This window comes from Sciurus vulgaris, assembly GCF_902686455.1.
Source record: "Sciurus vulgaris genome assembly, chromosome: 15".
Lineage (NCBI taxonomy): Eukaryota > Metazoa > Chordata > Mammalia > Rodentia > Sciuridae > Sciurus > Sciurus vulgaris.
In genome coordinates this window covers 4,782,876-4,810,459 of record NC_136476.1, presented here as the reverse complement: position 1 = coordinate 4,810,459, position 27,584 = coordinate 4,782,876, and the positions used below count along the sequence as shown (strand labels likewise).

The window sequence follows — 27,584 nt, the reverse complement described above, 5'->3', positions numbered from 1 at the left end:
CTTGCACAGGGGCCCTATCTCAACAGCATCACCATGAGCAGTCACTGTGTATTGTTACTAGACTAGTCAGCAAGGTCACTGCATGGTGATCATTCTTTGCTCTGATACTCATGCTTCAGCATCTATGACGGGTCACACAGCATGGTGGGAATACCTTATTCCCCTCAGGATGAGACCCCAAATTTTGAAGTAGACTTGCAGCAGTGACTTTGACCAAAGCACCTAACTTCCCTGTTTCCTGCTATGGAAGTGGGGACAGTAGCAGCTTCCACTCCCAGACAGATCTGATGAGCTCTTGGCACATGAACATGGGACATTATGTAAATGTGAGACTTTGTTTTGTTGGGATAAACACTCCTACCAGAAGAAAAGCAGGAAACAGGAGGTGGAAATGGGAGGGAGGAGATGGGGAAGACTGAACTGAGCTCAGTTCAACAGCTGAAAAACATTTACTCAGCCATATAAGTGCTAAAAACGGAGAATACCACTGAGTAGCAGAGGAGAGAAAAAAATGCAAAACCCACTTTTAAAATGCCAGGAGCATGTAATTGCTCTGAGAACAGCAGGGCTTCTCTCTCCCAGCCAACCAATGCCTGCCAGACAGGGCTGAGGAGGCCAAGTGTCTCCTCAGGGCAGCTCAGTGGCCCCTTTTTGTATCAGCATATCCCAGGGTATCATCATTTTGGTGGCTGGTTAACACTGAGAACACAGGGAGAGGTCCAGCCGTTTATAAAGCAGAGACAGACTTTCTCATCTCTGCCTTGCGATCTTGCCCAGAAATGAGTTGGGGAGAGGAAATGATTAGTTGAGCAGGCTCCTAGTGGAAATGAAAAAAAAAAAAAAAAGTTTCTATTTTTAACCAACAACCCTACTCAAATCTTTTTAGAAACAAATAGGGTTTCTGAGAGAGAAACATTTCTTAGCAGCATTTCTTAACATGCAGAAATCTTTCTCCAATCATTATAAAAAATCAAAGGAAAATAAAAAAGCGTAACTTCAGGAAATACATAAAAACTCATGATCTTTCTCATATAATTCTGGCTTACAGCTAGGAAAAACCTCCCCCAGTCTCCTGTAAACAGAGTTCAAGTATAGAGCTCATAGCCCCGGCAGGTCCTAGGGAAATTCCTGTACCTGGAACATGTCTTGTGCCTTCCTCCTCTGGGACTCTTTTGAGAACAACAAGTAGAATCAATTTGTCCAACTTTCAGAACCTGGAGGTATATTGCAAAGGTTTTCATACTGCAGACAGAACTTCTTAACACCCCACAAATTTGAGGCTTGTTACTGGGAGAGCCTAGTTGGCACTGGGGGCTCCTGGCCTCTTCCATACAATGACAGCTTCTTTATTCCTGAGCCAGTGAACATTCTCCCTCCCATGTTTTTCTGGGAAGACTTTAGAATGAGGACAAAAGAGGGCACCCCACATCCCTGTTTGTGCACATGGCACGCACAGTGACTCTAATTAAGGCATCTGTGCTGCCTTCAATAACTAAACAGCTCAAAAACACTGTCTACACACAGGCAAAATGACATTTGAGCACCAACAGGGACAGCATTGCTCACTCACTCAATGAAGAAGGACTTTGGGGATGCATGTAAAGAAAAAAAAAAAAAAAACAGCCACAGAGAATGTAGACTGCATAGATGCCTGCTCTCTTCATTTGGAAAGGAGTATTATCATTTAACAATATCTGCTACTATTAGCATCAACAACAGTAATGTTCCCCCATCACTCCTACTGCAATGATAGCTATCATGTCACCTCTGTTTCCAATGCAGAGATGGTGCTTTTAACTGTGTTTAATTCATCCTCCTCCTGTTATGGTTCCCACTTGTGCTTCTTCACATACACAGGCTCTCCCACACACACATACATAGATTGAAATCACTCTAAGAACTCTTAGGGGATGCCAGGATGCCCAGCAGTCGTCTTATGAATACTTGGTCCCTGAGTTTTCTGACTGCCTATGTCTGTTCAGAAGATGTTCTGAAAGAGACATTGAGTTCATTGCTTCTAACCCCAAGTTCATCATTTGAACAAACTGCTATAGCCAAACTTAAAATTCTTGGCCTCTCTTTCCTCATCTGTAAAATGGGGGAAATAATGGCAGCAACCACAGACAGTAGGAATCAGTAAACTTTCATAGTAGAGATGAGAAAGTAAATATTTTTGCCTTTTCTTTTCCCCCAACCATTCCAAATGTGGAATTTATGTTCTGATGACAGGTCATACAGCTAGCAGCCAGATCTGTTCACAAGAGACCATGATGAAGACAGTGTGATTTAATGGCTGCCCAGCACTCAGCAGAGCCAAGGACTCAATTCATCATAGTTGTGATTACTCTCATAGTTGTGATTACTCTCATAGTTGTGATTACTCTGTGCAAGAAGGAAACAACATGGTTCAGGTGATGCCCTTCAACTTTATTTGGCTCTTTACCTTATTGAAATAGTGCAGGGGGAATATCTTCTCTCAAAGAGAAGTAAAAATGAAATGGTTATGAAATAAGTGACATATGAAGAGATTTCTGGCAGTCTTTGCATCTATAGGAGGATTTTGATACCCTCTCCTAGAATGCATGGACTTGGGAACATTAGCCAAAAAGTTAGCAAGAGCATCTTTCTGAAGGCAAAAGACCCAGGCACCTGCTTGTTGCTGATGTTGTGTAACCAACTGGCCCCATGTTGGTGGGTGTAAACCAACCCATAATGCTAACAATTATGAGATCCACATTCAATTACTTACATAACTTGGTACTGAGATTTTACTTTTTAAAATTGCATCCAAAACCACTCATTATAAAGGATTCCCAACCAAAGGGAAACAAAAAGTTTTCCTACCCACCTGGCCCACGTGTGAATTACCTTAAGTACTCCTATACCAAGCATGGAAACTCCTGGCCCATTACAGCTCTCATTCAGACATTTGTGCTGCCAACACGCATGGAGTTTTGATTCATGTGAGCATTAGGAAAGAGCAAGGGAAACCCTGAAGGAAGAAGGAAGCTTGCGGAAGTATCACCCCAGTGAACTAAGGCTTCTACCAGGAAGCCTGTCCCTTCTGCTTTCTCTCCATGAGGAGGAGTGCTGGGTCCTACCAGAAGCCCAAGGACCCTTCATGGCACTCAGTCTAATTGATATCAATGTCACCCTCACCATACCATAAGAATTAAATTAAAATTACCAATCTGTGGCATGTCAAATGTGCATTTAGAATTGCACTAAGTTATGAAAAACAAAGGGTTTTGTCATCATGACTGTTTCCAAGACCTCTTTCCACTCTGGGAAATAAAGAACACAATATGGAAACCATTTATAGGTCCAAGTTGTATTAACATTCTGAGAGATGGATCAAACATGAAAAATTTTGATGGAAGAGTTCAATCTAACAGAAAAAAAAAAAAAAAAAAAAAAAGAGATACCTGGCCATACCTACTGAACTATCACTAGAATGAGAGAAACTGGCTTCCAGAACAGGATGTTCTGGGACTTGCCCCAGCATGGTCTGAACAAAAATCACAATTTCTCTTCCTGGAAAGAAGCACTGGGAAGAAAAAACTTGGGAAGAGGCAAAACAACCAAAACTAAATCATAGCAACCAGGGGCTTTGATTTTGGTAATGGATTTGGTAATGGATTCCATTCTATTGAGCTTTTTCCACCTGCTCCCCATCAGGAGCATTACAATTTAGCTCACAAGCATTTATTATGAACTGATCACATGCATAGTCCATTAGGCCAGGGCCAGGTAAGGAAATTTCCCGAACTCAATACTGGGGATATGATTAGATATGTATGTGAATATGAATAAGGACAGTAGGATAGACTGCGTCAGTAGGTCTGAAGACAGGGTCACTGTCACTACAGGCATTTGGAGAAACAAAATATGCAAAGTTTTATTTTCAGGAACATATGATCAACTTCAGAAGAAAAAAAAGAAATGAGCCACAGATCAAAGGCACAAAGCGCATCCACAAGTAAAGACAAATCCTGAGGGTACGGGACGGGGGTATCTAACAGCGATTGCTCAGTGTAGTGAACTGGACATCCCCACCCCCCAGAAAAACTCATATCCATCTGGAATCTCAGATTGTGACTCTGTTTGGAAATAAGGGCCTTTGGAGATATAAATGATTAAGTTAAGATATGTCATATTGAGTCATGGGGGTACTAAATCCAATGGTTTCTTTAAAGAAGAGAGGCCACAAAGACACAGTGAAACACAGGGAGAGACCATGTGAAGATGAAGGTACAGACAGGAGGGATGCAAGCCAAGGAATGCCTGGAACTGCAGGCAACCACCTGAAGCTGGAATAGGCAAGGAAGCATTCCTCCCCAGAGCCTTCAGAGGGAGCCGGACCCTGTAGACACCTTGATTTCAGAGTTCTGGCCTCCAAAACCATGATAGAATACATTTCTGTTGTTTTAAGTTACCCAGTATGTGACAACCTGTTATGGCAGCCTAGAAAGCTAATATGTTCATCATGGGGAGCAACTGTAAGAACAAATCCGGTTGGGAGTCAAGCATCCATCTGAACATGGCAGGATCTATGGCTTTTCTCCTTCTGTTGCTTACACCAGAGCAAAATCAACATCAACGCTCTTGGTTTTCTCTCTCTCCTTCCTTCTCCCTCTCAACCTCCCTCTCCCTCTTCTCTCCTCCTCTCTCTCTCTCTCTCTGTCAAAATCATCCATCAGCGAGGAAGCTATTTGTTAGGATAGACACAAGGGGGATGCCAGAAAGCTAAGGAATGTGACATAAACGGAAGCAGATAACACTGCCATCAGTCAGGAATGAGATAACATCTCATATTTCCAGGGAGCACCATGGGAATTCAGGGAAGAAGCACCATAGATATAGACATCATCCCACGGCTTGGCTCTGGATTGCAGCTCTGACTGAGTCTGGATCCATGTATATCACACAGAGGTAAGGTCCTCCCACCCTGCCTCTAGAGGCCATTTCCAAGCATCCCTGCCCCTCCAGGGTGCTTGGGAGCAACACGATGTCTGGTAAATCAAGCAAGAATACGATTTTAACTACCCTGCTGAGCTAATCAGGTCTCAGACAGGCATGAGCCAGGATTAAGCAGAGCCTGTTTATTAGAAGAGTAAGTGGTCTTGCTTTCATATAGGTCCCTATTTTTATATGCGTAATACATAATGCACTTTGATTCTTTTCTTCCTTCCTTTCTTTCTCTTTCTATCTTAATTTTTGCATAAAGCTGTCTCTTCTTTTATTTATTTTATCTTTTTTATTACCAAGGGATATAAGCATATAGTCTCATCATAAGAGATCTGAGTAAAATATAACTATCAGTAACAAAATGTGAAAGCCTGCGTCTCTCTCTCTCACTTGCTTCCTCAGTGGTAACAACAGTATCCATCTTTCCAGTTCTTTTTCTATGTACTTATAATCTTATATACAAATAGTATTTTACTTTAATGTAAATGAATCATTCCACACGGTATTTTTATCTGCTTTTGTAGCTTGAAAATACATCTAATAAATCTTCCCATATTAATAATAAATGTCTGCCTCATTCTTCTAATGACTATGTAATTCCACAGCATTTATTTAGCCTTGACAAAATTGCTAGGCCTTTCACTGCAATGGGCATCCTTGTGTAAATTGCAATACAGCAATACTGTATTGCAATACAGCAATGGGCATCCTTGTATAAAATACCTGTGTGTGAATTAATTTTTCTTTTGAGAGATTCATACAAATTCACTTGCTGTATCAAGAGACATAGGAGCTTAGAATCATGAAAGATACATCCAAATTTCCCTGAAAAATGACTTTACCAGTGTATACACTTCCATCAAAAGTGTTACTGTCATCCTCGTCTACTGGATATCATCAATAATTTTCTAAATATATTAAACAAGAATCACTCATTTTGATTTGCATTTTCTTTTTTACTAATAATATTGCACATCTGTGAATCTATCAGTCATTTATTTATGTTCCTTCTATGAGCCTTTTGCATGTTTTTTTACTGAGTTTTTGTCTTTCGATTTGTAGTGTCCTACTTTACATATTCTGCATACTATTGCTTGTTACATGTTTAGCAAATGTTCTTCTCACTATTTTTCCTGTGTTTTAATTTGTTTATCAATGTTTTATAGTTATTTGCTCAGCACACATTCACTGAGAATCTGCTCTGTGCAGTGAACAAACCAAATGTTCTGGTTCAAAAGTTTAATTTTTGCACAAATTTCTCAGCATTTTGTTTTGTCACTTCTGAGTTTCACACATTTGGCTGAAAGTCCTGATCTGCCCCATGAGTATAAAAGTACTTTTAGATTTTTACCAAAAGCTTCAATCGATTATAAAATACATTGAATTTTTTTATTATTTTAAAGTTTTTATTTTTTAGTGTCTTATAGATACACATGATAGTGAGATTCACTGTATTTCATAAATGTACATAGGAGAGTTAGATCAGATTCATTCCATTGTTCTTCCCTTGTCCTATCTCTCCTCCTTCCCCCTCAATCCACTTCATCTAGTCCACTGATCTTTCTTCTATTTTGATTGGATTTTTAATATATCTGGAATTAATGCCATGTATGATATGAGGTATGTCTTCAACTATTTTTGCCAAGTGTAAAATTATCCAAAAATCATGGCTTGAATAATCTTTTTGTATTTAACATGAAATACCATCTTTATCATAACCCATATTGCCATAAATATTAGATTAATGTGAGGATTGTCTTTTTCTATTCCATTGATTATTTTACTATGCCTGGGTATATCTTAATTGCTATGTATAGGGTTTGTAGAGTGTTTGCCTGGCATACATGAGACCCTAGGTTCAAACCCCAGCACCAAACACACACACACACACACACACACACACACACACACACAAGAAAGAGAAAAAAAAAAGACCAAAACGGAAAAGATATTTTCAAATATTTCTGCGTGTGTCTATTTCTAGGTGACCTTTAATTACTATTGCTCATACTGCTCATAGGCCCTGATTTGCAACCTAACAGAACAAAGCCTCCATCATTGTTCTTTTTATACATTGTTAAGAATTTTCTTTTGCAAATAAGGCTTAAATCATTGTTAAATGCCATAAAAAATTTCACTGAAATTTTTGTTTGCAAATTATTGAAAGTATATATTAATTAGTGAGTAACAGATTTCATAAGCAGTATCAATCAAAAACATGAGAAGACTCCATTTATTGAGCTCTTTTTTTATGTACCCTACAGTAACTCCACAGTAGGACTTTATGGTTTTGTTTATATAGATCCTGAACATTTCTTTTTACATTTATTTGTAGACTGCAAATGTAGTTCACTGGTAGTGCACTTGCCAAGCATGCATGAGGCCTTGAGTTTAACCACCAGTACCATAAAAAAGAAAAAAGAAAAAGAAAAGAAAAAAAATGTACACTTCTTTGTAAGAAATTTATGTTTTTTTAGTTGTTATGCTTATTGTAAGTAATAACACTTTTATTACATTTGGAAAACAGTTATAGTTGTTGTTGTATTAGAAAGCTGTGGTTTTGGAATATTAATCTTGTATATGAGGTGAAAAGTCACTACTAGTTGTACGTTAGGAGTGGGGAGGGAAGACACGTAGAGAGCTTAGAACAAGTCAAGTTTGAGAGGCTACCTAGATCTTTGAGAAGGAATCCAGCACCCCTTGACATTCTGCACATAGCTGAACAGGGTGAGACTAGAGACCAGAGAAAAGAAATCCCAGAGCAACTGAGGGGAAATGTCCTGCTGGGAACCCTGGAGAGTACTAGAAAACTAGTAGCATGGTGTGTTTATGCACAAAGGAGGCCTTACCCAATATCCACAGGCTTCCCTGAGACTGAGCAGTGGTAAATGCAAGTAGATGTGCTAAAAGCTAAGAATCAAGAGACCTGGAGTAGGAAATATGAAGGGCAACATCTGGAGACTTGCTCATTAAGGTCACAATCAGAACCACAGCCTCAGCAGCATCAGACAGACACAAAGGTCAGGTGGGGCCAGTGACATCCAGAGATGATGAAGTGAAGAAAGAAGCCAGCACCCAAGGGACAAATCATATGAGACATGCCAAAGACACAGAGGACTGAACACATGACAGAGGCCCCTTACTACCACAAGGATACCTAGATCCCTCCTACCTCATGATGCCATTGTGAGGAGAGAAAGGGAAAGTTCTCAATGTGGGAAATATACCCAATATGGAATATGCACTGCTAAGTGACTATTTTTAAAATATGAATTGACTGAAAGAGATCAACTTTAAACCAGCACATCCTGAGCTACCCTGAAGTGGCAAAATTAAACTTTTTGCCCTCTAGGTGCTCACAAACAGGTTGAATTGGATCACAGAGAAACAACATACATGTCTAAACATCCAAATTGTATGTAATTTTTAAGGCTTTTCATGCTAAGATAACTTGTGCAGTTACATAGATCCTGTAGAGCATACATCTATTTTTCTAGTGTGTGCCACTAGATGCTTGCACACAGGCTACATTCCACTGTTACAGGGTCAAGGCTGAAAGCTACAGGTTAAGAATGAGAGCGGTCACTGCTAGGATGCATAGCAACATAAAAACCAAACATTCAAAATATTTTGCTGCTGTTAATACTTTGTTTGCAAGCTACCTGTTATCTGAGTACTCATGAAAAACAAGAAAAGAATCAACTCAGTTCATACTTGTACCTATGGACATGCAGTGGCATAGGAAAATAAGCAAGATATTCCCTCAACACTGCCCAGACAAATTATGCAGACTATCTGTGTGTTGACCTGATAGACAAGGCATAATAAAAAGTTTGACTTTAATGTTCCAACTCCAGATAGGATGAACTAATTGCAACTACTCTGAATATAATGGAATACCACTATAAAATCTGGGCAGACTATGTGCAGCTGCTATTTAAGGATTGAAAAACAAAAAACAGCAGGCAGACATGAGTGAATAGAAGCCACCGAACCAGAATCAAGTTCATGACTTTTTCTCTGGCATCCCCTGGTCAGGACCTGGAAGTGGGCATCAACTCTGACAGAGAAAATTCCAAGAAAAGTCCTGGTTACAACTTGAGGAGCAAGACAGAGAGTTCTGGCAGCAACAGTAGCCACAGTGAGGGAGTTGGATATTCTTTCTGGAAGGTCTGAAACCTAACTTCTTTAAGAGCTATGAAACTATTCTAGTTATTTATTTCATATTAGATGGGTTTTAGTAATTCACACTTTTTGAGGAATTAATCTATTTCATCTAAGCTGTCAGATTTACATGCCTAGAATTATTCTGTGAGGCCAGTAGTGATATCTGCTTTTCATTCCTGACATTAGTAATTTGTATCTTCTCCTTTCTACTTTCCCTCAGTCTTCCTGGAGGTTGAATAATTTTTCTGATCTCTTCAAAGACTAGCTTTTATTCTCATTGATTTTCTGTATCGCATATTAATAGACACAGCAACTTGAATGAATCTTATTATGCTGAGTTTAAAAAGCCAGTCTCAAAGATTACAAGCTGTATGATTCCCTTATGTGACATTCTCAGAAGACAGAACTACTGACATACAACAGATCAGTGACTGTCAGTTGATGGGGGATTAACTATGAGAAGTTTTGGGGTGATGATACTATTCTTTTCCAGCTATGGTGCTAGTCATGAAATTCTACTTATGTGTTAAAATTCATAGGACTCTGCACCAAAATAAAGTCAATTTTACCAAATGTTAATTTAAAAAGTAAAATTTAGTCTCTCCTAAATTCAAAGGAGAAATAAGACTTTGATTTAAGTAGTATCTCAATTTAAAAATTTATACCTGATTAACTAACCATCTAATTAATTAGATTTTTAATTAAAGATTTCTCTTCCATCATGGATTTTATGTCATCATAAAAATAAACATAATTATTTCTGTTTTCAACAAGATTTGAGGTACAAGCATTCTCAAACATTAGTGGGAATAAACTGCTACAAGTTCCTTGAATGGAAGTTTAACACTAAAAAAATGTAAAATGTGTATGTCTCTTGAGCCACTTCTAGGAATTTGTAGTACAGATTTACTTTCACAAGATGCAAGAACATATACAAGCATGTTTACTGCAGTATAATTTGTAACAGGAAGATGCTAGAAACAACATCCATTTCCAAAATAAGTAAATCATATACATGCATACAATTAACAAACAGAAAATTTGGTTTTAAAATAATGTCAGTCCTCAACCACAGATATTGCATAATCTCCAAAACTAATTATTAAAAAATAGCAAAGAGAAAAACAATATAAAGAGGTCAATGTCATCACTATCTATGAAAGGTCTTATATACGATAAGAGAATGTACAGATACCTAGACATTCCTGAGAGGACATGTAAAATACTGTTAATTACCCTGATCTGATCATATTGCAATTGTATTACACTGTAGCCCACAAATATACACAATTAGCATGTGTCCATTTAAATTTTTAAAAATATGCTGTTAATAATAGTTATCTTTTTGGGTGGGCTTGAATATGTAAGGGAAAAAGAAAGGATAGATTTGGTCTTTATTTTAAATCTTTCTGAACTGTTTGAAAAACCACCAACATGATACTGTTTTTAAAACTACTAATAAACAATAAAGCCTTTGTAACAGGGTTTGTGAATCAGGACCGCTGACCTTCAGTCAACCCTGGAAAACATCATTTCTAGGAAAACCCATAATCGGAAGCTCTTAAAAGGATCAGAGCAGAGCTGGTGAAATAGCTCAATGGTAGAATGTGTGCTTTATATGTGTAATGACCTGGGTTTGATGCTCCTACCAACAAAGAATAAATAAATAAATAAAGGATCAGAGCAAAGGACCTGAATGCCCACTACCCTGTGTGAGTCAGATGGGAATGTGAGAAACAGTTTCTGCAAGGAATAACATACACATTGCCTAATAAAAGACAACAAGAGTATAATAGGTATGTCCCTACCTTAGTAAGATACTGTCTGGGGCTTTGCAACCAGATCTTTCTGATAAATTTATGGATGAGTTCCTGGGGTTGGACTCAACTTTTCTGGGTTCACAACACATTAGCCTTGGTTTTAAATTTTTCCCAATTTACAGTAAAGTTAATATCTCCAGGATATACAAATGAGAACACAGATTCTTAATGCTAAAAGACATCATCAACCACAACAAAACTAGGTTTGTGATCTTGAAAAAAATTACATCATTTTTTTTGTTCATTAGTGTACTTAGTAACACGACAGTGGACCGGGTGATGGGTAAGACCCTTGCTAGATCCTAGAATCCGTGAGTCACCTGATCTGGTTTGCAAACTGACTTTTACACTATTCTTGTTTCCAGACTCAGATCCCATTTGTCATCAGATTGAAATTGGCCAGTGGTCAAATGCCAAATTTAAATCATTTCTATAAAACATTATGTACTTTTAGTCAGTTTTTCAGATTTGCTTAATTGTGGAGAGAAAACTCTTAAAGCAGCAAATTCCTCACAAGTCTTAAATATTCCACAATTTTTAAGTTTTTCCTTCTATTACATGTTTAACTACATTAAAAGATAAATTAATATTTCAAAAATTTCTATGGCTCATGGGAAGAAAATCCATGATATTTAAGAACCAAAGTCAAAGAATCATTACTTAATTAAGTAATCTTAATAATCTGGAAAAGAGTTGAAATATTTTAAAATATATAAATAGAAATATAGACTTTTGGTAGGTAAGTAACAGCTACTTTTTTCTCAAACATTAGTTCATTCTCATTTTCCTGTGTATCATACTATATGAAGTCCCTGGGCTCTCTGTCCATCTGTCTGTATGGGGATACATGCCCCAACTCTGTTCCAGCCTTGTCCCAACTCTGTCCTAGCCTCACCCAACAGCCTGGCCTCCCTGGACTTCCCACTTCTGTATTCGTTCTCATCTCAAGAATTCCTTCTTGCACTGGCCAGACAGAATTTGTTCCCAAAGGATGGGGGGAGGCAGAGGAGGGATGAGGAAGAAGAATAAAGAAGGTTAAGGAATGCATATATTGATTGCTAGTTTGCAGCCCATGTTCAGTCTGCAGCCCGTGTTCAGTCTCTTCCTTCTCCCACCTGAAAACCCTGCCCAGAATAATTCTGCCCAGAAAAATTTCATATTTGAGAAAGAAAAGAACCCACTGAATGCTGATGGACAACATAATACATACTAATCTGATCTCTGGTGAGAAACTGATTTATCACCTACATTGCAAATTCCTGGGAAAATTGACATAGAGAGGGATAAATGGATTTGGGGAAGGCAATGCATTTCTGAGGTGCATTTCAGAACTTCTCCAAAGCATAAATAAAAGCAAGTTGGGTATAACCTGGTATGACTAGGACAAAAACATCATTCTCCCAGGACTGCCCATCAATGCCTTCTTTACAACACCCCTGGTAGTTGACCACGGACTCTAGAGAGAAGGTATGTTCAGAACAACAGAACTTTAAAACAATTACTCAGAAAAAAATATTTTACTTCATTTTGAGAGTTGAAGGAGTGGAAAATAATAACAATATTTAGTAAAGTTATTGGTAAGATTTTAGTTTCCAAACACACCTGCTTCTTTCATCCCCCTCCAGACGGCACCCCTCACCCTGAACCATTTACTAGCCATACCCACAATGAAAAGGAACCAGGGTTTCTGGTGATTATGTTTAAGGGATAGTTACCCATCCAATTCCAAAGCTCCTATTTGAATATGAACTATGAGGGCAAGATGGCAGGGAGGAGAAGAGGCACAGAGAACAACAGGGCTAGTGACTGCAGCAGGTGCCAAGGTCAGAGAAAAAGGGGAAGAAGATACACAGCTCTCACTGGGAGAGAGAAGCTCCTGCTCACCCACGTCTTTAACTCTACCCATTTTTCTCCTGGTAGGAGAAACTTTGTCAAGAAACAGAATCTATCTTTGGACATTTCATAACAAAAGTAAAACCAGAGATTGACACTTACATTTCATTTGCTTGGAGATGGACTTGTTAGGTTCAAGCCAGTGCTAGGGAGAGAAAAAAATAAAACAGAGATTGTGGGTCAATTTTTTTACTTAATAACTAAAAGGAATTCCAAGGTACAGCCCTGGTTCCATAGATATTCTTTAATGTTCCACCCTCTAAAGACCAACATAAACAACTGAACAATAATAATTACACAGACAAGGGTATAAATTACAGGGCTAACAGTTTCTGAGTAATATCTGAATCATACAGTTGCTAGAAGAGAAGGACAACAGAGAGATCTGCATTTAAGTGAGATATTCTAATAACTCTTCCGCCATTCTGGGAAAGACACAGATGGCTAAAGCCACAGATAGCATTTGACATCCATGACCTCAAAGAGTCACAGTATGAACAGTATCAGCACCCAGTTCCTCTTCCAGACCAGCCTCCTCTAAGAGGGATATCGAGCCAAGTCAACATAAGCCCCATCACACACACAGATGATTTTTTCTTTACAGTAGGTGAGAACAAATGATTTTTAAAATCTTATTTTCAGAGGCTTGAGGTCATTAAGAAAAAAAAAAAAAAATCAGCTCCACCACAAAACAAAGAAGCCAAAAACCTGAATAGTTTGGAATCATGTTACTAAAGGGCATTTTATTTGAAGAAGACACTAAACTGGTTCCAGTGGCCAGCTCGCTCCATGCCACATACAAAGGTCACTTCAACACGCTGAGAGCCAAGCAGCTTTTGAAATCACTAATCATGATGTCCCTGAACCTGCTCAGGGAATGTCAGGAAGAGTCGCTTTATGCATGCAGTTTATAAAGATGATAAAAAGGAATACCATGGGGAATCCTCCATGAGGTCAGGGAGTCCTCCCTTATGGGGCACCCTGCCTGCTTGATGCTAGAGAGGAAAGCAAGGAAAGAAACTTACCATCGTTGAGCTCTTACACTTCACTCTATCGCCTCTGTATCACCTAGTAACCTCAGAGTTGCATATTATCTTTACTGTTTGATGTAAATGCATACCCATAAATTTCAGTAAAAAGCTAGCCTTTGTTGAGTGCATACTAATTGCCAGGTGCTCATCAAGAGTTTCCATGTGCTACCCTATTTAGTCCTCACAACCACTTCATTTATCAATGAGAAATCTGGGGCTCATGATGTGAAGCAACTTGCCTGAGGTCACCTGGTAATAAGTGGTAAAGCCAGCCAGTCATGCAGTGGGATTCCAGAGAGTAGCCCCTAAGCTCTCAGCTATGTGTCCTCCCACCTGATCAGTCTGCACCACAATGCATTGTTCTCTTTGATGTACTTTCCTGTTTTTCTCTGAAGCTGAAAAATTAAGTGGTCAAATCAGTAGTTTCTAATGTAGGGTGTTAGATCTCTGTAATCTTCAAAAGCAATAATGTGTTAACTGTTTCAACATTATGGAAAGTTTAACAACAATAACAAAAAAAAAAAAAAAAAAAACCCATGTTGCACAGACAAACTTACACAGCAAGTTTCCTTGCTTCTGGCCAAAATTATATCAACTCATTTTGGGAATCCTCATTATCTCCTTCTAAGCAGAAATTACATAGTTATAATTGAACCACAGACAACTAATTCATTATATCATTTACCAGTTATATAACCTTATGCAAAATGTTTAAACTCTGTGTCTCAAATTCCACAACTATAAAATGGGAAAAGTGATAGTACCTACCTCATAGGGGTGTTGTGAGGATTTAAAAAGTTAATAAATGTAAGACACAGTGCTCGGGATGTAAAAATAATAAATGTTTATTTAGTTTACTGAATAAGTACAATTTAATAGGTAGACCATATCTTTCAATATATAGACTTCATGGAAGAGAATAATAAAAGGGGTCCCTCATGCTTAAATTACTTTGCTAGAAATAAATAGGATAATTTATAACTAAGGCAAGAAACAAGGGCAACCAGAGAGCAATACATACTGCTATTGTCTCACAGAGGATAATCATCAGTCAGTAACCAAAAATATCTGAAATATAAATGTTTTCTGAATGTTTCCTAGTTTGACATCTTTTGAACTCTTTAGCCCTTTTCTGTCAGACTCCAACTCCTCTCTGGCTCAAGGAATAACAAGTCAGTTCCATTTTGTGAGCCCACAGCAGGGCTGTGAGGAGGGTTCTGATACAGTTGAAGGCTCAGAGATGAGAGCCATGATGGATTGACTATGTCTGCCATGCCACCATAGACTTACTATGTCTATCACGCATATTTCAAAGGACTATAGGAAAATCATTTCTTCAAAGAGGACCAAGCTTAATTTAAAACAAAATGAAGCAAAAAAAACTGACTGGCATATGGCCCAAATCCTCTATTCTCCAATTCACCCAGGGGAACAAAAAGGCATATAACAAAGTTTTTCACCAAAAAGAATTATACAAAACTAAAAGTAACATTAATGGCCAACAGGAAAATGTGTAAACAAACTGATCCGTTCGTATTCTGGATGATTCTGCAGAGTGTTTTAGGTGAGGTAAGTCTTCAAGTGTAACATAGATCTCTTAAGGCACACTGTGGGATGAAAAAAGTGAACTGCCAAATTTATAACTATGGCTGTAGTTAGCACCCCAGGGGAACACTGTCATACCAGACATCTGTTAGCACCATGGGAACTATAAACTCGAAGAAGTTCACAGTTCCAACATTCAATTGTGCTAGTTTCCTTTTGATATCTTTTTATTTTGTGCTGTGATAAAAATCAAGTACCAAGCAAAAAAGTAGGAAAGAAACAGGTAATGAACATGGCAACATCCAAGTAGAGATCCTAGCACCACCCAACAGGTACACACCACACCTCCGATTATTTAATGATTGTGGTTATTTTAGAATAAACTGAAAATAATATTTTCTTACAATTTATATGTATTTAATGGCTACTAAGTTGTGAAAACATAAATACTTATTAAACTATTTGGAGCTAACTCTTATTAGATAGAACTTTTATATATTTTCTTAACCTACGGACTCAGCAAAATAATTACTAAGACCCTAAGAAAGTCATAAATCAGGCAAGTTTAGGAAAATGTGAACTACTATATCAATAGTTAATGTGTTTTCTTTAAAACACACACACAAAAAAAACACTACCATATATTCAAAGAACACATACACAAGCATCTAAATGTATTTTTAAAGACTGGGAGCAATATACTGAAGTGATACCAGTGAGATGAATAATAGGGAACACAGATTTTCTTTGTCAAAGAATATCATGATGTCACTATTAATCTTTCTACATGTTTTGGTGCATTACATGAATAACTAAAAGTCAATTTTTAAAAAACAGAAAATTAAGTTCTACTCAGAGATAAAGGTAGATTTTGCATAATTCAGACTCCAGAGGAAGAACTTCACACATTACAGATGGATAACAAACCCAGATAAGCACCTGGGATTGACATTTTGGCCAGGCCCAGGAGCTAACAGGCCTGGATTCAAATCCCAACCTTCACACGAGATAGCCATGTGACTGTGAGCAAGTCCCTGGGCTTCCTCACTCACAGCATCCTCATAACGATTCAATGGGTTAATTCAGGAAGAAGCCCTTAGAACAGAGCATAGCATGTAGTGGAGGCTCTGTAAGCAACAGATCCATCTTGACATTGCTGACAGAGACTCCATAGCTGGTGCAATGGCAGCGCTCACTGAGTCCCTTTCTGTCATTTTCCCATCTCCTCACCTTACTTTCCCTTCTGCTCTACATTGGGAGATGTTATTTATCATCTAGACACAATACCAACTGCTAGCCCTTTGTCTCTCTCTTCATCCCCTTCTTTTTTCTTCTCCCTTTTCTCACTCTTCCAATTAGAGTTGTGAATTGGCCAGTGACGTTGAGTCTGGGCTACACCAACAACTCTTGCCATTACTGGAGGTACAGATGGATTACATCTGTGTGAATAAACAACCATGATGTGGTGTGCTTTGTAATTAGATACAAGGCTTAGAATACTTACTGCATTTCTGTTTTCCTTTCAAATGCTACTTGGAATATATGCTATTTCAGTCTTAAAAAGACATTAAGGCTGTTTTCTTATTGGAAACTGATTTTCCCTAAGAGGGACAGAAAGAAAAGTCTGACAACCAAATATCTGAATTTATGGCTGTTTTACTATAGCTGAAAATTCATTTCCTCAACTCTCATTTACAATAAAAATTCCAAAGTTTAAGGTCAATAAGACAACATCTTTGGTTCTAAAAAATTAACTTAGGAAGGAAGATGGACCACAGGATTCATCCCTTAGTATTATGTGAAGATCCCAGGAAGACATCTGCAGCAGATACTGTTAGGACTCAGCAGTCTTTCTCTTTTTAGAAAGGCTGCCCCTTAGGTTACTGGAATCCATCATAGGGTAGGGAATTCAACCTCCCTAACCCACCTTGCCTTCTGCAAGTCAGAGTAGCTCTTAACTAATGACTGACAGGTAGGCATATAAAATGCCTCTGCTACCTCACCACTTGTACAGGACTCTAAGGCATGACCAATTCTGAGTCGAAGCTCTCCTGGGAGACGGAGGAAGTTACCTCTTGCAGGACTTTGCCCAAGCTCACATACTTGCTTGGCCTCCTTTCCTTCTCTGTCCCAATCCCCAGTTCCCCTACAAGTCTTTTCCTGGAAATAGTTCCAAATAAATCACTATACCAGAATTTTTATCCCAAGATCATCTTCTGGGAAGCTGACCTAAAGCAGGCTTCCTAACTCTCCACCAATAACTGCACTTTCTGAGTTTAAAATCCTTCCCTTAGAGGTTTATTCCTTGTTCCTTAAGCTTAAATCTTGGAAACTTGCACAGTCCCAGTGAGGGGTCCCAATTTAAGAGGGCTTTTAGTATTAATAATCTACCCTGACTACATTTCAGGCCCTTTCTTGGTACCACTTTGGGAACAAATGAAAGGGGCCAAAAAAAAAAGATGAGTAGGAGGGAGTTCACAAAGAAAGCCAAAAGCAAGGGGATTCTGAAACCTTCTGTATCCTGATTTTCTTATCTACAGTTTTGGTGGGGGAAGGTAGGGGACAGATTTGAGAACTGCTGGGATTCCTTCTGCTCAAACAGTACACATTCTATGAATCTGAAGAAGAAGGATATTGCCAAGTGTTCCCTCTTTAATTTTTCTAGGTCCAGCTGCACTGAGCCCTAAGAGATCATTTTTCTCTAACCCATCAAATAAATGATGCATATCTTTTGTACATTCTAATTTTGGCTTTTGGGGAGAAAAAGAAGGTGAGTGTGAAGTGGTGATTTGTGACTAAGTAAATTCATTTTTAATTTGGTAGCTGCTGAGACAAAAAAAAAACTTTCAAAAGTAAACAACATTTAGTTATCTTCAAATATTCAGTTTCTATTAAAATTAATTCAGCCTATGATTACAGAATAAATTAACTCACTTCTCTGTTATCTTTCTTAAGCCTTTGGTGCCCTAAAGCAGAGTAATTTATAGCCTAGAGAACTGTGTTAACTAATCCAGGGGGCTTTTAAAAAGAATGAATGCACCTTCTCTAGCAGGAGAATGTTTTTCTTCTCTATAGTAATCAGATCCAAAATCTAACCATTCCCACCATGGCCCTAAAAAGATGACCTGATTCTCACACACCCCCAGACAAAGCCCAGAGTAACCCAGGCCCTGCATTATGTAGACAATTTATGCCATTTACAGGTCCTTTGGTCTCTGCTGAGGAAGAAAGAATGTTCTGGATGGTAGGTTAGAACTTGGCCCTTGTTGTTTATGTACCAATAACAATAAATTCCACTCCAGTTTCAATAAAATCTGACACAAGAGCAAAAACAAACAGCAATACATCTGTGAAGTAGGAATGCTTAAGTTATTGTCCATTTGGAAGTCAGTCTATATAAGAAAAATTACATTGCTTTGGTGAAGTGTTTTTTACTCCTTTATTCATAACTGATTTTGTACTCCTGAGTCTTGGGATAGGCAAAATATACATGACAGGAGAAGAAACAGTATGAAACAGAGAAGGGGACATGCCTATTCAAGGAAACTTAAGCATCCATGCAAACACTCAGCAGTCTCCATCCCCCTCACTAATTTCAGTGCTCTCTACCAGGAGAGGGGAGAGGAGAGAGGGAGAGAGAGAAGAAAAAAGAGAGGAGAGAGAGAGAAAAGAACCAAAGAGTAAATACTTTAGGCTTTGTGGTCATATGATCTGTGTCACTACTCAGCTTTGATTTTGGAGCATGAAACCCATCCCAGAAAATACATAAATGAATAGGAGTAAACTGTGTTCCAATAAAATTTTATTCACAAAAGCAGATGGTGGGCCATCCTGACCCCTCGTATGCCAGTCCCTACCCTACATCCAAGAAATCCTGGCGTACTCTCAAAGAAAAATACAGTCATAGTCTGAAGATGGAACACATTTATTGTAAAAAAAAAAAAAAAAAAAAAACTATTCCTGATTATCTTAAAGCACACTAGGATAAGGGAAATTATGGGATTCCTTCAAGCTTATTATTATGGGATTCATCACTGTGTCACATTTGCCGTCATGCCATTTATATTTATTAACATTATCACTAAACTGTTCTAAGGTCAAATCTAACCTATTGCCAGATCCATAAGCCTGTTAAAACTCTTTAAAGCAAGGAATACAAGATCAGATACATAAGTTGATAATATGGATTAATTCAATTAAATTAAAAAACTTATGGTGTACACAATTTTTATATTCCCATTTTACAGATGAAGACCTTGAGGCATTGAAAGGTAAGGAATCTGCTAAAGTCACATAAACAACAAGTGGCAGGGATAGAATTTCTACTTTAATACCTCCCAGGTTTCCCAAACTACAAGTTCAAATTTTATCACTTCTCCCTCAAAACCTATTCTTTCCTATAGAGTTTGTTTGGTGATTGGCCCTGAAAAGTCATGTAAAGAGTTCAGACGCCTTGCTGGTGTGGCCATCTAAGAGGCCCTGAAACTGCTTGTGGCAAGAGAAGGTCCCCAAGCCCCGTCTTCCAACCACCCGCACAAACCAGACATGAGTGAAGACATCTTGAACCCTCCAGACCAGACTGGCCACCAACTGAACACTACTGAGTTACCTTAGCCAATGGCATGAAGAGCAGAAGACCCATAGCTAAACCCTACTCAAATTTCTGACCCATAAAATTATTTGCTATAATAAACGTGGGTAGTTCTAAGCCCCTAAAGTATGGGAGACTTGTTACACAGCAAGATAACTAGAACGCAAGCTACTCATCATTACCCTCCATAGACATAACACACAATTACAACTGAACTTTGAAAGAAATATGGTGAAGCTCGAAAGAAACAAAAGTCTACTTCAAACCATCATTTCTTAACCTGTACTGTTTTAATTTCTTCAAGCTATACATCATAGTTCCATGCTGATATTCTTCCCAGCTTATCTCAAAAGCTATCTTGAAACTCCCAAACCCACTGGTTTGGCTATGGAACCCTCCACTATTTTTTTTTTTTTTCTTCTGAGAGAAAAACCTTATCTTCCTAATTTATTTCCTGCCCAGCTTCTTCCTACCACCAAGAGAGCAAAACTTCCCTACCTTGGATATTCCTGTTTTTTCCTGACTCAAGGATAAAATGGTATTTTCCTGGCCCCACTTATTGTTATGATTGCCTCCTTATTCAAACAAGATAACCAGTTCATCATCCCCCCCCAATAAAAATTATGACTTCCTGGTTTGCTAAGTGGCTTCCAGATCATTACCATTCATCAGGTATCCTCCCTCCCCAGGAGGACATCAGATATAGACAGTACCAATTATGAGCAATTATTTTAGCTAAACACCAAGTCCTGCTGTCTGCTGAAGGAGTCTAACAATTTCCTCAAATCTGTCAATGTTAATATTTTGGGCCAAAACTGAACCACTAAATGATATATCCAGTTTTAAAGATGTTATGGTTCCTTGTAACTTGAATGCCCAAAGTCCTCACCTACAAGGCCAAGTTACCTGTACTTTCCCACATAGGCACTCAGGAAGTCTTGATTTTTAATCTCTCTTGATCCTTAAAACAAAAGGAAACTCATTACACAGGGGAACTCACGTCAGGAGTGGGGGAACTTGAGGCAGCAGAACAACCCTGTTCTTCAGCACAGGGCTGCCCTAAATCTTAGGTACCACTCCTGTTCCTAGTTACAAGCATCTGTGAAGCAATTATCCGAGGAGCAGGAAGCAGCCTTTCAATGGCAGGAGCAGCTGGTGGGACATAATGTTGTCTGGCTTCCTGGCACCATCCCCAGAGTGAAACCTCAAATCATTGGGCTGATTTTTATTCCATTCCATGTCCTCCCCAAGGTGCCTCTAGAAAAAGCAAATTGCTCTAACACAGACAATGTCTTTTTCCATTATTAATAAAACTCACTAATAGGCTCACTACTTCTTTCTGGCTCCTAACAGAAAAACCTCAGGGCTGTAATCTTATTAGGGGGACATCAAGGTTCAACATACCCTTGCATTCATGATGCAGCTCATTCTTCCATCAGAAAGCATCTTAAACCCTGTGGTGTCTGGAGGACATCTGACACGCAATGCCCTGTCACAGGGCGTTTGAGGAGCATGCCCCCAAAGGTGTGGACCTCCAAAGTAAATCCCTTTTCTTTGGTGTGAGGCAGAACCATTCTGTCAGGTAAGTCAGTGACACTGACGTTAAGTAGGTTCAGCAGTTGCTTAGAACTAAGGGAAGTTAAAAATTCAAGGTACTGAGTACAATCTCCCTCCAGGCTGTAAACCTGCCACATTCAAATCCTGGTATAACTCCTCCTCTGGTTAGGATGGAGGCTGGGGTACTCCCTCAGCTCTAAGGCACTGGGAATGGCTTCCTTAGTCACATTGGGGGAAAGTGAAGGGATGAAAGAAAAAGAGGGGAAATTCAGCAAACAGATGTCTCAAACCAAAGCCATAGAAACTACAGTTATGAAATCCAGCTAATTATTTCAAAATTTCATCTTTCAATAGGAAGTTACCCAAATACCTGAGCAAAAATGGCAGAAAGAATATCCTGGATTTAAGAAATACAACTGGACTTAGACCAGGTTACTACCTTTTCCTTTCTAGAATTATTTCTTCTAATACTTCTGGAAATATTGCCCCGCTTTCTCTATTAGTAAAGCCAGGAGTATTTTATTCACCTGTTTTGTAATCTTAGGCAACTATGGTAATATGAATTCCTCAGAAGATGAATGTGGTGGAAACTCAAGGAGATTTTTATGAGCTGGTATTTAACCTATCCCTCCATCAAACAAAATAATAATAATGGAAAATTTGGGCCCCTGCTATTAACGTAGCAAAAAATAGTCATCATTTACTGATTCAGTCCTCATCACTTTCAGAGCATGTGGGGCAAGAGACATCTTGTCAAACATATGGTGTTCCAAATGTAATAATGCTAAATATTTAATATTCCACAATAATTGGCTGTCAATTGAGTTGAGAGTCACAGGCAAACCACCAGACCCACAACAGAGGTAAGTTCCACTTGAGTTTCTCTAACTTGGTTTTCTTTCTTGACTAACTTCTATACAAATAATTTATCAGTTTTATTTGCAATTATGGAAGAAGCACAAGAGTTGGTTAAAAAAAAATGTTGGTAAACTAGTCTTTGCTTATGACTCCCATACCAGCATGTCTTTATGCCTTTGGGCACATTGCATTTCCAATTTTTCAAAGCTCACTTTCTGTGTTTTTTTGTCTCCAAAGATCATGATAGTGCTCCCTGCCTTTAAAAGAAATTGTTATAAACATGACAGGTCTGTGGGTGCTAATCATGAATGTATTTCCTCACCTAGACCTAACCAATGCATCATAACTGTAAGAATAATAATAGCAACAATTAATAATGAAAATAACACATATAATGTAGTTAATATATAACATGTGTTAAGCATTTATATACCTTATATCTAATTCCTATGTCAGCTCCAAAAGGAAGTATTTTATCTGTTGTATCAATCAGGACAGAGACTCAGAGAGGCTTAGTAACTTGGTCAAGATCACATGACTTATTTGCCAGCAGAGATAGGACTTCTAAATCATATCTTTCTGAATCCAAAATCTAGACAGGTTTGTACAGCAACTGCCCTGCAGAAGCTATGCCTACATTATATCTTCAAAATCAAAGGACTACCACAGCTGCATGGTACAGAGAAAAATTAGAAGTTCTCAGGTACCCTTCCAAGCAATTTACAGTAGATAAGATAGTTTTATTTGGGGGTGTCTCCAATTTTTTTCCTCTAATTTACTACCCAAATGTGAACCTTAAAATTTAAACTAAGTTGAAACACAAAGAACAATAAAGCACATCAACCTAAAGACTTCTTTTTTTCTATCCTTAAAAAATAATTTTAGGCATATAAAAATTGGCAAAAACAGTAGAATATAACTTTCACTCATTCTTCCCTAATGTTAGCATCTTGTATAACTGCAGTACAATTACAGAAATAAGAAAGCAATAACTAGCACAATAATATTAACTGAACTATAGACATTCTGGAGTTCACAGTTTCTCACTGCTATACTTTTCTCTGTTCCAGAACCTACTCCCCAAGGTCCCATGTAGCTTTTTCTTGAAGTGTCTCTCCAAACTAAAGCAGTTCCCAGTCTTTTCTTGTCTTTTGCCACCTTAATGCTTTTAAGTGGAAAGCACTGGTAAGTTATTTTGGAGAATATCCCTCACTGTGTACTTGTCTGATGTTTTCTCCAGACTTGATGGAGGTTGTGCATTATTGGGAAGAATACCAGAGACAGCATGCCCTTCCCAATGCCTCAGGCTAAAGCTGCATGGTGTTGGTATCTTTTTACTGGTGATGTTTACTTTTATCTCGGTTAAAGTAGTGCCTGCCAGCCTTCTCCACTGCAAATTTATTATTTTCCCCTTTGTACTAGAAAAATATCTCAGGAAGGATTGGGGTGCTTTGAGACTATAAGATATCCTGTTTCTCTTCAAAATTTGCCCACTAATTTTAGGATTCATTGATGACTCTTAGCTGCAGCTATTATCATTGGGTTGTTCTAATGATGGTTTCTCTTTCCCTTGTTCCCTCTACATTTATTAATCAGAATTCTTCTGTAAGAAAAAGTTTGCCCCATCTTCCTCTTTAATTTATTTGTTCAATTATTTGCATCAGTATGGACTCTTGGATATTTATTTTACTCTATAAGTTCTAATAACAATAGTATTGCTATTTGTTTTCTCCACTCCACTTGTTCCAATCTGGGTCACTGGCAATTGTTTAGGGTGATCTCAGTGCTTTATCTAGTACCCCGTCCTTTGTGTATGCACATGTGTGTGCACAGATGCACTTCCTCACTTTCTGGTGCCACACGATATCCTGGCATCAACCCTTTCTTCAAGGAGACCTTGTTGCTGTGGTTGGAGAATGGTATTTAGACTCCCCAATCTGGGTGTATTCATTGCTGCTCTGGTATCCTTGCTTCTAGGCCTTCTTAGTGCACACAGCTGGAAATATATGTGTGTGTGCGTACTAGTCCAGGCCTACACACACATCTATATTTGTCTACATATCTATCTATGATATATTTCTTAAAAATCATGACCTCATATTGATATCTATGATTCCATTTCTGAAGACCTTTCTTAATATTATATCCAATATCTCCCCAATGCAAGAGTTAAAAGCTACGAAAAAAGGTTGTACATTTCAGTGGTTTCTAGCTATTGCCTAGGCCAAAGGTCAGCAAGTTAGAGTTAACTGCCTGCTTTCTAGTGCATAGTAATGAAAAATGAAGTTTTGTTGGCACAAAGCCACATCCACTAATTTAGGTATTGTCTACAGCCACTTTCCATGAAAACAGCAGGGTTGAGTAATTGCAACAGAGACTATAGGCGCAACAAAGCTGAAAATATTTCCTATGAGGGCCTTTACAAAAAGAAAGAGTGGGGCTCTGTTTCAAATTATCATGTGGGAGATTGAAAGGAAAGGATGTGAATTCAAACTTCACCCTGTTTCTCTCTTCCTTGCAGGGTTTTTGGAAGACTAGACACTGTATGTGTAGACTTCCTAGAGCATTATAATTGCTTAAGTAATAGTATCTAGAATTTCTCCTACAGGTTGGAAGTTTATGATTTAGAATGGAATTTTACACACAAAAAAAATCTATTTTCAATTTGGGGGTTTTTGGGGTTTTGTTGTTTTGTTGTTTGTTTGATACCAGGGATTGAAACCAGGGGCACTTAACCACTGAGCCACATCCCCAGCCCTCTTTATTTAGAGATAGGTTCTCACTAAGATGTTTAGGGCTTCCTTAAGTTGCTGAGACTGGCTTTGAGCTTGTGATCCTCCTGCCTCAACCTCCTGAGCCATTGGGATTACAGGTGTGCACCACCATGCCCAGCTCATTTTCAGTTTTAATTTGATGATGAATAGAGTCCACAGTCTGTCAGGCTTACAGGGATTTGAACCATGATCCTAAATTCAAATATTTGTTCTGTTGTTTACTAACTGTGAGACCTTTCAACCTGTTTTACTCTTCATACAAGTACAATATCCTCTCAACCCACAAGAAGCTATGTCTATGAATGCCTTTATGCCATGGTCCCCAACACTGATCAGAAGGCCAAAGCTGAGCCAGTTGCATCAAAATTAGAATAGGAATGTGTTAAAATACATGTCCCTGACCCGGCCCCAGGAATTCTGGTTTAGGAGTTCTGGAACAAGACCCACACTAAGCATTTTTAGCAAACACTCAAGGTGATCTGGTTTAAGGCCAGGTCTGGGAACCAATGTTACTTAGTAATAAATGCCACACCACAGACCCCCTCCCTGACACCATGTGAGCCCTACCTCCTCACCCCTGTCCTACACCTTCCTCACTTGAAATACTTGGCCCATTTGGCAGGTTCTATAGGAAACCTCTTCCTCTGAGCCACTTCAGTGTATCCCCCACAGGGTCCTGTAGGACTCCAAGAGTTAAGTAACCTCCTCTGTGTCCAGGACAAAACCTAGTCTATTCCTTAAACATTTTCCTCCTTTACAAAAATACACTCGGCAAACCTTCCCTCTTCATACTGGGTCAGTAAATAATAAACTAACAATCGGGTGGGTGGGGTTGTAGAGAGGAAAGAGGAAACAGGAAGAAAACCAGGAGCCCTGGAGAGGAAGGTAACAAATAAAAGACAAAGGAGTCCTATCCCCTGACCCAACCCTGGCACTTCAGGAAGCCAATTCACACTTGACCTGCTTGTAAGAATCAGAGACTTTGAGTGGACAGAGCCCCTAGCCCATAGCTGGGATGCACAGCAGGGTTGCAGAAAAAGAAAGCCCAAGGAGTTGGGACAGAAATTTCAGGAGTCTTTTGGACTAAAGGGGCACATGCCCCAGGGAGTCTAGCACATGCCATGCCTGCAGACACTAAAGCACACACCTGCTCCAAAAGTGAGACTCCTTGCTCACTCCTGTTCACCAACCCATGCTGGAAAGGGTAAATGGTGTCCAGGAGCAGGAAGACAAGTTTAAAGTGATTTAACCTTTCATCTGTCAAAAGCTTTTTCTAAAAATTGAGGTGAAATCCACATAACATAAAACCGACCATTTTAAAATGCACGTTCCGGTGGCATTTAGTATATTCACCATGTGGTGCAAAATGTTCCAAACATTTTTATGATCCCAAAAGAAAACCCTAGCCCATTAAGCATTCACCCTCTTATCTACCAGTAGTGTTTTATTGTGAGGGGTTGGGGGATTTTTCTCTATAATTCGATTTTATGTGGCCATTATTGATGCTGCATTGTGCAAATCAAATGGCACAGGAATATTCTTTCTTTTGACCAGGTGGGACCAGCTTTCTGGAAAGACCTATAACATAACTTTTTCCCTTCTCCTGCTCTACCCAGTCCAGTGGGACAGGGCTTAACCCTTTCGCTTACATACCCACTGGCTGAGTAGTTTCTTGTAGCCGATAATCCATGAGAACAAGGGCCCCACAATGCCCCACAGCCTGGGCTCCTCCCTCAGAATGGATTGAAATAGGGGTTGGCTCTTACCCTCTGCTTCTCTGGGTCCACATAGCGAATGCCAAAGTAGTCCTTCTCCAGCAAGCTGTAGTAGTTGCAGATGTGATCGATTAGAAACTGCCCTTTGGTTTCCCTCTGTAAGGGAAGCACATGTAAGTTTCAGTCACAGCTCAACTGCACATTCGAGTGCTTCGCTCACCCCAATGTGTCTGTGTTTAGAAAAATGAATTCACTCCCTCCAGTTCCTGGAGCAGGGATTTCCATACTCTATTAATCACAATTTCATTGAAAATGCATTCTACAATGTGAGCTATTGCATGTGCGTGCACGCAATCACACACACACAATCAAAAGAACAACCAAAGGGATACCCCACAATACCCTGCATAGATGCAATGCACTCTAGAATGCTCTAATTCAATCTAATGTTTGTATAATGTGTTTCATTTAATTTTTCAAATGCTGTTTGTGATTCAGAACACTGACTTCACCACTCAATACCTGTGGAGACCCATAGTTGGTAAACCCTCATATAGTACATACGAGGCCCTACTATTTATTCTAATTGCTTGTTCCATCCTCACCAAGACCCTGAGGAAGGTCTTCCTCTTACATCCGAAGAAACTAAACCACAAAGGGATTCC

The 27,584-nt window shown here is 38.8% G+C and overlaps 1 protein-coding gene across 3 annotated transcripts in view; it reads right to left on the bottom strand.

Moving 5' to 3' along the window:
• FRMD3 (FERM domain containing 3) overlaps positions 1-27,584 on the bottom strand; it is a 256,454-nt gene that overhangs the window by 93,147 nt on the left and 135,723 nt on the right. For 2 of the 3 annotated variants that reach the window (XM_079112322.1, XM_079112321.1), the window contains exons 2-3: positions 26,971-27,075; positions 12,951-12,993 (exon numbers count right to left, since the gene is read on the bottom strand). In XM_079112322.1, the coding sequence (XP_078968448.1) occupies positions 12,951-12,993; positions 26,971-27,075 (148 nt within the window). Of the gene's footprint in view, positions 1-12,950; positions 12,994-26,970; positions 27,076-27,584 lie in introns of those variants that run through there. The other variant, XM_079112323.1, reaches the window with a different exon arrangement.